The sequence below is a fragment of the Ostrea edulis genome, chromosome 3 (assembly GCF_947568905.1).
Source record: "Ostrea edulis chromosome 3, xbOstEdul1.1, whole genome shotgun sequence".
NCBI classification, from domain to species: domain Eukaryota; kingdom Metazoa; phylum Mollusca; class Bivalvia; order Ostreida; family Ostreidae; genus Ostrea; species Ostrea edulis.
This window is the reverse complement of record NC_079166.1, coordinates 58,385,919-58,398,070: the sequence shown is the minus strand read 5'-3', so window position 1 is coordinate 58,398,070 and position 12,152 is coordinate 58,385,919. Positions and strand designations below refer to the sequence as shown.

The 12,152-nt window shown below is 34.3% G+C and overlaps 1 protein-coding gene across 19 annotated transcripts in view; it reads right to left on the bottom strand.

The window, feature by feature from the left end:
- The window catches only part of LOC125674020 (synaptotagmin-1-like), a 47,122-nt gene that overhangs the window by 3,498 nt on the left and 31,472 nt on the right, over positions 1–12,152 (bottom strand). For 8 of the 19 annotated variants that reach the window (XM_048910989.2, XM_048910991.2, XM_048910987.2 and 5 more), the window contains 7 exons: positions 11,208–11,449; positions 10,563–10,747; positions 8,404–8,529; positions 6,660–6,827; positions 5,469–5,645; positions 2,189–2,306; positions 38–171 (listed from right to left, as the gene is read on the bottom strand). In XM_048910989.2, the coding sequence (XP_048766946.1) occupies positions 38–171; positions 2,189–2,306; positions 5,469–5,645; positions 6,660–6,827; positions 8,404–8,529; positions 10,563–10,747; positions 11,208–11,433 (1,134 nt within the window). In that variant the 5' untranslated portion in view covers positions 11,434–11,449. Of the gene's footprint in view, positions 1–37; positions 172–504; positions 639–2,188; positions 2,307–5,468; positions 5,646–6,659; positions 6,828–8,403; positions 8,530–10,335; positions 10,515–10,562; positions 10,748–11,207; positions 11,450–12,152 lie in introns of all 19 variants that reach the window. The other 11 variants (XM_056158311.1, XM_056158306.1, XM_056158310.1 and 8 more) reach the window with 3 other exon arrangements.

Genomic DNA, 12,152 nt, shown 5'->3' with positions numbered 1-12,152 from the left:
AACATGACTGCCACTAGCTGGTGGCCTAAACTGGTACCTGTATCTGCTCAAATGGCACCTCGAAAGTGAATGACTCATTATAGTATGGGTTTAGAGTGCACTTCTTGATGGTGGTTTTCTTCTTCTTGACCCGTTTCCCATTTAACATCATAGAGATCTTAACATATGGATCTGATTAAACAAAAACAGTGAAAAAGGTGAAACATCATAATAAATAATAAATATACTCCAAGCGCCCAAATACTTGGCATGCAAGGTAGAGCTCCTTCAGCTAAATTGCCAACATTTCACAGAAGAATGAAGTTCTGAGTGTGCAAATCTAACAATGTGGTGGTTAAAAAGCTTGATTTAACTTTATTTCTATTACAATACAAATTCAAAACATTTCTATTTATGCTTGTGATTGTTGGCCATTTAGCTGAGAAACTGGTTACAAAAAAAGTAAATGTTTGACACCAAGAGAAGTAAAAATCCAAAATGAATTCCTGGATTCCAAGCAGATACCTGAATCTGCTCAAAGGGAACCTCAAATGAGAAGGACTCATTAAAGTAAGGGTTGAGGGTATTTTTCTTAATGGTTGTTTTCTTTTTCTTCAGACGTTTGTTGCCCTGATAGAGAGCAATTTTCACATAGGGATCTGTTAAAACACAAGTACAGCACTACAGTAAACTCCTTGTTTTCTTAATTACAAAATATCTAAAATCTTCATCAGTACTGGTCCCTAAATTCATTGATGATGCATCAGTACATTGTATTAGCATATTATATGGAAATTGTCTAATATTTATCAATAATTGATAAAAAAAAAATCCCATCTCGATCCATAGCTGATACATGCACTGTGGATGTACTTTAGCCCATGGGCTCACAATTCCATGGATTTACATTTACAGTTTATTCTGCACTGTCACAATTCCATGGATTTACATTTACAGTTTATTCTGCACTGTCACAATTCCATGGATTTACATTTACAGTTTATTCTGCACTGTCACAATTCCATGGATTTACATTTATAATTTATTGTTCCATGGATTTACATTTACAGTTTATTCTGCACTAGCTGTCACAATTCCATGAATTTACATTTTCAGTTTAGTCCACGAGACCACAATTCTGTATACTTGTTCATAGTGAAAATAATCATTTTCAATAGCTTCATCGATCAAACCAGACTCATAATTAGAATTTGTAGTGAATTGTATTTCAAAAAGTATATGTACCATATACATGTAATATCTGAAAGGCGAAAACTACTTTACCTGTAAACTGCAATTACCACCTCTGACAGTACATATTGTGACTAATTTTTATTGCATGCATGTAAATCATTCTTGAGCATGCAGTTATTAAGATCTAAGTACCGGTAGTTATCGACTATTATCGTGTGTCCGATATTATCAACAGTTTCACACGAATAACATATATGTCCTGATATTAGAGTGTAATAATGGAATTTGGCTCAGTGCAATACTTTTGAGGTGCATAACATGAATCACATGATACATTACGTCTTGAATAATAAGACTTTGTATAATATTGAACACAATGACTTAAATATATTCTAGCTTTCTTAAAATATGAAATAAACAATGAAGATATAAATGTGGGGCATTATATACACAGACATAATTAATTTATTTAACACCTTAGCTTCTGCAATAGGTTTTTCTAGATTTCAAATAAGAATGCACAGTAGAGCCTAAGTTCGCTGGTACTTATAAAGTTAGCAATTATTATAGATTTTGTACCACATGGAGAAAAATACGCCTACAGCACAGACTGATTGATTTCTTTCAACATCCATTACTTACATCCGTACATACCAATGTTTAGGATTTTTTAAAATGATATTCTAATATGTGATTTAAAAGCAATTAGTAAAAACTCTGTTATTACAACAATATATCAGTGTGTGTTGTTTTCTTTTTTAATTCCTGCATCAATGGAGGAATCATATATACAACACAGTATCACTTAGCAACAACAATTAACTGTATAAAATGAAGCTGTGACAAGGGTAACCATGTTTTGATTTGAATTTGTTACATTCTTTACAACAAAAATGACAGATGAAGCAGTATAACTCTGTCTCATAATTTCACACTGCTTTTTAAAGTCCATCTATATGCAGTTATAATATAACATGTATATCTTTATTTCTTCACAATACTCCCCCTATCTTACCTGAGAGACCACCCACATCCATCTTCTTCAGATTTTTGGCTTCCAGGACAACAACTGTCAGTTTTCCTGCCGTTGGGACATATCTCAAGGAGAAACAAATGTCCCCAAGCTTGTTTTCCTGAAAATCAGGGAATATTTTTCATGAATTTATGCCTGATTAACAATATTAGTTTCCATTAACACATACCTGGGTAGCATTTTAACCCAGTATATAAATCACTCAATGATCTATATATATCTCAGTGTATTAATACATACAGAATAATACTTTGTTATCGAAGCATTATTTTTTGTCTTTGGTATCTATGCACCTGACAAATCTCTATTTGTACATTATATAGTTGTGTATGAAATGATTTTTATGCCCCTTTTCTCCCTTTTTCCTTATTGGAAACATGCATGTGACCAACATTAATCTCCTCTATAAGTACAATGCGACAATTAGCTCACTCCCGTGCAGATCGTCAGACGAGGAAGAGAAAAGAGAAATAATGGAAAGTTCTTCCATTGATCTCAACCTATTGCATGAGAATCCCCAATCATGGTTTCTGACAGGAAGCTTCTCTATGTCTAAGGCTTTGGCTCTGGGCCAATGAGAGAAGTCTTAAAACCACAAAGTCCTGCCAGATGGCCAGAAACTCAGGACTTATACACACAAGATATTGATTACTTTTGAATTTTCTAAAAGAGGAATTCAAAACTGTTTCAATTAAAATACATGTAAATATGCTTTGTGATATAACAATTACATCTATCACAATAACAAACATGCCTTGCATTACAGACCTCCTGCTGGGTATTGATTTTATTCATCAGCAAGCAAAGCGCTATCTCATGTAAATGGTAAACAAAACAGAAATAAACTCCATTAATGGAACCAATCGTCCAATTTTTTCTGAGATGTTCCCTGGCTGTGGGAATAGGGATCATTAGCGAATTTCTTTCTCAATTATCCAGCACCTAAAACACAACGCCAAATCTCCAGTGTGCTCCCATTCCGTGTAAGCTGATTGTAATTCCCTCGAGATGTCAGACTGATGTGGAAAGTTTATTTCCTCTGTCCTGTTCCGCCATCAGGGAACCATTGTATACACTAGCTGTCAATACCGCCACAGATCCCGGATCAAATCAATTCTCACTCTAGATCTGTGTTGATTTGTACTTACTTAATGTATATTTCTGCGAAAAAAGCAGGCAGACAGCTACTTGTCATAATTATGATCTCAGTACCTTACTTGAAATATTTTCCATGAAAAAAAAATTGTGTATGGTAAGGGCTCTACTTGTACCCATAGTTGTCCTTTTGTTAAAAAATTCAATATGTCAATAGCAGGGTTCGAAATTACCTCATGTCCGTAAGTCCGAGACTAGTAAAAAACGTGTCGGACTAGTAAACTCTCTATAGCACTAGTCCGTACGGACTAGTGAAAATTCGGAAATCAATATTGAATTGGTTAAGATTTTAGCAAGATTTGTCTGAGTCTCTTAGATGTTTGAACGTATGGTCTATTACCTGCATGGTTATGTGCTTGTTTGACTATAACATCCTGATCTTCCAAATGCATGGAGTGCGTTCGAGACCGCCGCTCTTCGAACGAGCACAAATTCCTACTGATTCCGAACTCTGAGTACGCATAAAAAAAACGGGTCCGAGGTGCAAGAACTGCAAGTAGTGTGATCTAAGAACAAGCATGTTTGTGCTCACATGTTCTCGTCATTCGTGACTCTAACACAGGAGTTCGTAACACTCTGACTCATGGCTTGGTCAATCGAGTGAAATTTATAGATTTTATTGATAAAATTTCGAACTCCTGTGACTCTAAGAACTGAGCATGAAAACAACGGGAACGTCGATCTCGAACGCACTTATGGACGTTTATAAAAGTATTAACTCGGGAGGTTAATGAATGCTTTTGAAGATCTTGAATGCAAAATAAAGTATGGTGGTCTTTTTCTTCTGTAGGTGTAAGAAACTGAATTGCTTGCAACTGTGATGTGTTTGATTTCATTAAATACTATTGAATAAATAAAGATCATTAAATATGATATACTTGTTTGCCGAACTATCTATTTTGTATTGCTTATAGGAGTTATGATATTGATCACTGTTCGTTATCTTCACCTTTCATACTGGACGGACTAGTGAAATGCTTTGCGGACTAGTGAACATCAATAGTGACTAGTCCGTACGGACAAGTGCTTGAAAAAGTTAATTTCGAACCCTGATTAGTATTTGTGTAATTTCAATACACCAATGTTACATACAAAATCGTAATTCTGACTTAAGTCTATTTTCAGTTAATAGTCATGGAATCTAGAATTGGAATCATGATATATTATAGGCCTAAAATTAATGTATTTCCACCTTTTTGATATTTTGAAATAGAATACTATTTTTCAGGGGTTTTTTCAGATAACATTGAGCACAGCCTTGGATAAACTCATATTCAATACATCAATTTATTTTTCTGGTACACTTACGTGATAGTTTACCCAATTAAGCTGCACGCCATGTTTCTGGGGGGAAAAAAGAATTCGCAAAAAAAAGTATTTCAACTAAATTAGAATAAAATTGGGATATTAATGTGTCACTTTTGCTGCATGTACTCCATAAGCCTGTACATTATGTGATACTGGGATTGACATCTTCCATAAAATGAAATAAGATTGAGCTTTTCTTGTAATCTAAAAGCTTTTTAATTTTTTTTTTTCAATTCTAATGGGGCCTAAAAAAAAAAAGCTGCTATTCCATACACCTAGACAAAGCAACGTTCCCCTCTCACCCCACTTTGCAGGATGACGCCTTCAATCCAAACTGTTGTCAATTTTGTTCATCACCAACCCATCTCGCCTAATCCCTCACACAAAGCACCAGGCACTTTTCCTATACATTTCACTTTGAGATTGATAAAGCTTGGCAATTACGTACAATAACTACCAATCTCTTAATGGGAAAGCCATATTGTAGTCTGCTCACAAAGAGATAATTAAATATTGTTATTTTGATGTGAAGTTTTATCGAACACTACCTCTGCCTTAATTTGTAATTCTTTTGCACCAAATGTCCATGTACTAGCTGTTATTTTTGTTTTCATTTCTTTTAATTCTTCGGGGGTTTTTTTTTTTGGTAAGATAATATTGAACTAATATCATATCTTAACAAACACTGATGACAGAGAAAAATATACTACTCTGTTATTTTTTTTTACATTTCATTATAATACTTATGACCTTCACCTTTGACCCTAAACCACATTTCTCAACCTTTCTTGTTTCTCACCTTTTCAGCATCATTGTCTGGGCTGATTAAGTCTCGCCACTCTTCAAGAACCTGGCATAAGTCCACAGTATTCAGTGGGATTTTCACCTGTCCAATTTGATCATGCTTTGAAAATCTGTCGAAGTCGTAAATTGCAAACACTAGCGTTTTTGCTCCAACTTCTGCGTAAGGGACATTCTGAAATAGATAACAGATTTTCTAATCATAGATAGATCACTTTTTTTTTTTTTGCTTTCAATAGTTGATGATTTCGGACTTTCTAGAAACAAACTTCATATTACTGGTTGTTTTCTGCTAATGCTTATTTCATTTGATATAATTAATTTATATTTTAAAAAAGTGCCACCAAATTTACAGATCACTAAAGTAAAGTTACCAGTCTTTATATGTATATATATATATATATAGATATATAAGGTCCTTATATAGACCCATATACTAAATTAACAAGTGTCTGAAAACATTTAATTTGGCGTTCTTCAATAAGGTATTAAACTTACAATAAAATTTGCAGCTCTAATTTGCTATTTTCTTATGTTCTGAAAATAGCTGAACTTTGCATGAGCAGCAAGTAAATAGGCATCAGCATCAACTGGCAGTTAAATGGAACCAAATTGATTGAAATTTTATGTCACAAAAAAACTCCCAAGAGGCAATTTCATGAGAATAATAAAATGTGGGGTGTATAAGTTATCAATTTCCACGACGAGGCGGAAATAATTCCCCGAGCTTGTTGGGTGAAATGGCAAGCATGTCTTTCTTGACACACGTTAACAATCTTTTCTAGAACAGAAGGAGCTGTTCTCATCAGCTGGTCTTCAGTTGAGCATTGTATAGTGCTTTTGGAGAGTGATATTGCCTAGAACACGCTAGTCTATCAAGGCAAACAAATGACACCGAGATAGGATTGGGACAGAGAACAATGCCCAACTTGATGAGATTGGATATTAACTTTTTACCGCAAAATCTTTTCTTGTACCTCAAACTCCTCACTTTCCATCTTATATACTGCCTACAGTAATCATAAATCCATTGCCACTTGGCATGCTTTCACTTTTACAATACCAAGTTTGTAACCTAACGTCATTGCTTCCTTATATCATCAATAATACACAGCTTTTTTTTTTTTTATAGAGCTTTTTTTTCATATACAGAACAGCGAATGCCAAACCTTCATCTCTCAAGCTTTACCTTAAATGTAAATGTTTCATTGAAGACTGGGTTAAGAGTCTTGCGATGAACTTTTGTTTCGAATTTTTTCTTTTTGTCTGGTAGAAGGTAAACTTTGACGTACGGATCTGATGTACCAGACATATCCATACCAGGCAAATCTGCAGCTTGTATCACACCTACTGTCAGCTGAAGAAGAAAAATGCATTGTCAGCCCAGTATTTTCATTTTGTCGTGATTACATGTATTTATGGGTTTGTTCACCTGCTTGTCTCTTTAATACACTGTTCACAAGACATTAAAATCATGTGACTACTTCTACAGGAGAACCATTCTAGTTCCAGAACAATTTTCCAATGATTATATAGCAATAAGAACAAAACTCCACAAGGCAGGGCATATCCCCTCGTTTTGAGTGTCTAAAAGCTCTTTCTATGAACCCTGTAGTGACCTTGACCTTTGATCTCAATATCAATAGGGTTCTTTCTCTCTTGATAGCAAAGCTCCATGTAAAGTATGAAATCAATGGAGCTAAAATATGCAGTGTCTACAAGCTCGTGTTGAACAAACTCTCACACAAATACACATCCACACATGAATAATCTTGTTACTATATCCCTCTCGCAATGGATGGCGATGGAATAATAAAAATAGTTTTATTTGTAGCGTTTACGATAATTTTTGGTTTCCTCACTAAATTTGTAAACTAATTTTATGGAATTTTTATACCATTACCAGGTACATAGAATACTTTTTTCTTAAACTTGCATACAGCAAGTGTTGTTTCCAAATGTAAAGTGATGGAATACAAGTGAATTAATTAAAGAAACATGCAAAAATTTATTAAACCTGGCTTGGATTTTTCGAAAAAATCTCAAACTTAGTTTGGGTTTTCTTTTATTTGAGCAGTCAAAATTTGAGTAAAATCTCAAGACTTAAGTCAACGTTATGACTTAATTTTTTTGCAAAAGAAATCCAGGCTTAAGGTTCAATACTTTACAGTTCATTTTCTTTAGGAAAAATTCCATGAGAAGCAGAAACCATCATAATTTTGTCTGAACTCAGAAGTTGGAACAACAGTGTTTTCTGTAGGACTTCTAAAAGCAATGTTGGAGTTCTACAATAATTGTATGGACGTTTGGAGCAGTTATGTTCAATAATTAAGACAGATATATCATTCATGTCTCTACAGATTAGTAATTTCAGACTTGTCATTAGTTGAGATGCAATATCGATCCACATTGGACCAAAGCATAGAAATTTTGACTGGCTCTACGTATCACTTTTATGTTTAAAGGACCAGCATTCAAATATCCATAAATTGATTATCTAAGCAATTATTCAAACTAAATTGCTTTCTCTACAAAAAATTAGTTATCAATAAACCGTGTGGCTAATACGCTACTCCCATTGAATTTACTGATAAACAAAAAAAACCAATATGTCTTGCATTTCTCATGCAGAGTTTCCATATCCGGTACATTCAAATACAGAGCTTGGTTTATAAACAGCAGTGATTAAAACTTTTATTTTTTAGTACTTATTTACAAAGGATGAAAAAATTCTAATATAGGTTTAGGAAATAAAAGATTCTTTTCAAAATTTTCAGGACAAACTCGTGTGAATATTAGACCCACAGGGTTGGATCTACCCTGGTTTGAGGTACAACCTAACTCCAGTGGCTTTCATTCAATGGAACAAACAGAATTGCATGCAGTGTGTGTACGTTGTAAATTTCAATTCCCAGCTTTCCTCAATTTCATACCTCGTTTTTAGTGAAGTCATAATCTAACTGGAACTGAAGCTTGCCTAGTTTGACCTCAGACTTTGTGCTTTCATTGTCATCATCCTGTTCCATATTCACTTCCAGTTCCTCTAAATCAGGTTGTATCTGAAGATCCCAATGAGGTCAAGGTCAGACAAAGCAACAAAGGTCAGCAATTACAAATCACATTTGATTCAGTATTTCAGAATTGATAAAAGTCTCATGTCCAAAAAACCATTCAAATTCATACATTCTAATAAAACATACCATAAAATTAAGTGCAGTATAGTATGCACATTTACCATCTTTGATCATGTTAGTAGAAATTTGAGTTATGAATTTGTATGTTTTTAAAAAAAAAACAAAAAAACAAAAAAAATTTTGTTAGAAATATAAAGAGCAAGATAAAAACATTATATATCTGTATACATCTCAAATTTTGAATATACTACCAGGTAATAAAAACCAAGAACACCTGAAAATCTCGAGTGTAAAAAAGGAGACTGAATCAAGATAAAAGGCATGCTGTATTTCTAACTAGCGGACAGTCTTATAAATCTCTATCTACACACAGGAGAAACTGTTGCATGTACAGGCAGTGTTTTCACCAATACTATAAACATACTGTTTGTTATCTATTTGATAATGTTTTTATTTCAGCTATAACTTTTGTCAATTAGACAGTGAAAGTCTGAAAAATGTACCAATACATGTAGATCAATTCTCCTCAATCCCAAAAGTGGGATCAACATTCAACGTTATGTAAACGAAAAAAACGAGCCCAGCTGATTACATTAATCTTCCAATCACAAACTAATAATATTTCAGTCATGAAATGAACCTTAAACCTTTCACCATGCATGACCAACCACACATTATCAAGTGGCAATTTCCAGAACCATTTCTTCTAAAAGCAATAACGACAGAGATGTTCCATGTACACTGTGATGAAATTCTCTCCATCTTGAATGAACACCTTTGAATGGCATGATTCTTTAATACCCTAACCCTAATGATAATCATTAACTCATCATATGGTCTTCATTTTTAATTTCATTTTTTTTTCACGCAACACAGTGTATAACCAACTCCCTAAACTACATAAGAAAGTGAATAACTCACTCCATAACCACACCATATAGTGAATAATTAACTCCTTAACCACACAATAAAGTGAATAACCAACTCCCTTACCTACATAAAAAAGTGAATAACCCACTCTCTGAACTACATGATAAAGTGAATAACCCACTCTCTGAACTACATGATAAAGTGAATAACCCACTCCATTAACCACACAATAAAGTGAACAATTAACTCACTGAACCACACAATACAGTGAATAATTAACTCACTGAACCACACAATAAAGTGAATAAACTCTCTTAACAACAAAACGAAGTCCCTGTTAACACACAGTTTCTTTTTTCAGATCAAGAAAATTTGCCTATACAAGAAAAAAAAACTAGAGATTTAATGCAAAGTTGTCAATTCCTTAGTTTGTGTATGACTTGCATGTAGATGACATTTTGGATTACCCAACAATAGCCTTTACCATTGCATCTCATCTGAACTTTAAACCCTGATATATTTGGTGGAAGAAATAAATAAAAACTTTCAATGTGAAGTGCCACATATAACACACGAAAAAAATGTTTGAAAATCTTCCTATAAATATAATACAAGTAAACACATAAAAATTTGTATGTAGTGAAATAGCACTTTTAAGACTGCTACATTTTTGTATCTTAGCTAAGATATAAATCAAAAGGTGGTACAAGAGAAGAAAAATGATCTCGGACATGCTTCACCAGATCTCAAAAAATATATAAACCAAATGATCTGAAGTGAGTTGAGGCATGCAGTTTGGCTAGAAATCTGTCAGCAGACTGTGCTGAAAGCTACACATTCCAGTGCTCTGCTGCAACTCACATTTTCCTTCTTCAGAGCAAACTCAAGTCCTGGCTTCAAACTTGCCTTCAGCCCTTTCTTTCCATCTTTACCCTTGCGTTTCTTACAAATACATCTTTTACATATACAATAACAACAACACAACAACACCAGGAGAATGGCCACTCCTATTGCAATCAACGCCCACATTGGAAGACCGACTGCAAGAGAAACAAATACCAAGTTACGGCAACCATTTAGGAAATTACCTTTTCTTTTTTCAGCGAGGCTCCAATAAGCTGGACTGCCTTAAGGTCGACTGGCCCCTTCAGCCCCTTTTTCCCTTCTTTCTTCTTGCGTTTTTTACATATACAGCGTTTACAGACACAGTAACAACAACATAAGAGAAACAGTATGGCCCCTGCTGCTATAAGTATTAATGCCCATATAGGAACTGAAAAAAACAAACAGGTTCAAATACAGACACAAGTAGAAGTATCAAACAAAATCTGAAAACAAATGATACAAATGAAATCAGATGCAAATTTAAATTAGATAAAGATACGAGAGATGATGTGTCAAGTGAAATGTTTCAGCTTGAAATTCAGTAAAAGACCCAAAGGAAATCATATTACGTGGGAGAATATTTTTCATGGATTTTGCTAACTAGGATATAACCACAACAAAATGTACGAATTATAGGATGTTTCAAAGCACGGAAATCATATTCACCAAATTACATCCCCAAAAAACCCGTAAAATACTGGCAGTCCACGAAAATTTCCCTTTACATAATATACCACACCTTGAATTTGAAATAAGATTTCATAGATATTCAAGTTTATTTATATAATGAAGAATATACTGTATGTAATGGCTGCACAATGACCACACAACAAAGGGAGTTTACATACGTTTGCCAAGCTCTCCTGCCACTAAATTTTTGAGTTTATCAATCCCCCTTGCTGTTGTTGTGGTCTCGTCCCCGGCGGCAGGGGCCACTGTTGTGGGTCCTGCCATTGCCCCTGCGTTAGACGCCGCATCCTGAACAGCTTCCTTAGCAACACTGCCTGCCGTGGTGGCAACGACATCCACCGCTCTCTTCACTCGATGAAGTAGGTCCATCATTACTGCAGGCATGTTTCAGCTTAGAATTCTGTCAAAGATCCAAAGTTTACACATCAACATCATAAAATCATGCATCCTCTATGTTTTTAACCCTTTATTTTTTTCTTCTAATAAATGAATTCTAAGACCTTGTGAAGCCAATATCCAATGTTAGTTTTCTACGATCTGAAACCTTTGAACATTAATTTTCTAGTCGCATCATACTGTATCAAACCCCAGTCTGTCTGTCACTATAGTGCACTGCTCCTGTGTTGGTGATCTAGGCATGGTCAGTGACTTCAGACCTCATTAAGTTCTAACTCTGTTAGTAACCTAACAGGATAATGGCAGCTAGTACAATACTATACAATTAATCTTTCCATGTCTACAGTTGTACTTTATTAGTTATGATAACTGAATTTCGTCATTTCTTCTTTTGTCATTGTATTTTATATGATAATTTGACCTTTTGAACATCAATGTTGACAGTGTTGTTTGGGGGTTTTGGCAATCAACATTATATTGATTTTGTGGTTCAAACATGAAACAGTATATAAATGTCACTGGCTTATCTTTTATTCAGAAGAAAAATGCAATAATGTCAGGTCTCCGGCAATGTTATTACAAACCAGTGATGTCATCACAATTATACACATAAAATGTTCGTTTAATTGCTTATGTCATTATCATACAGCATTATATAATCTACAAGTACTAGCTGTTATAATTTGCATTATTATACTTTCATGTAA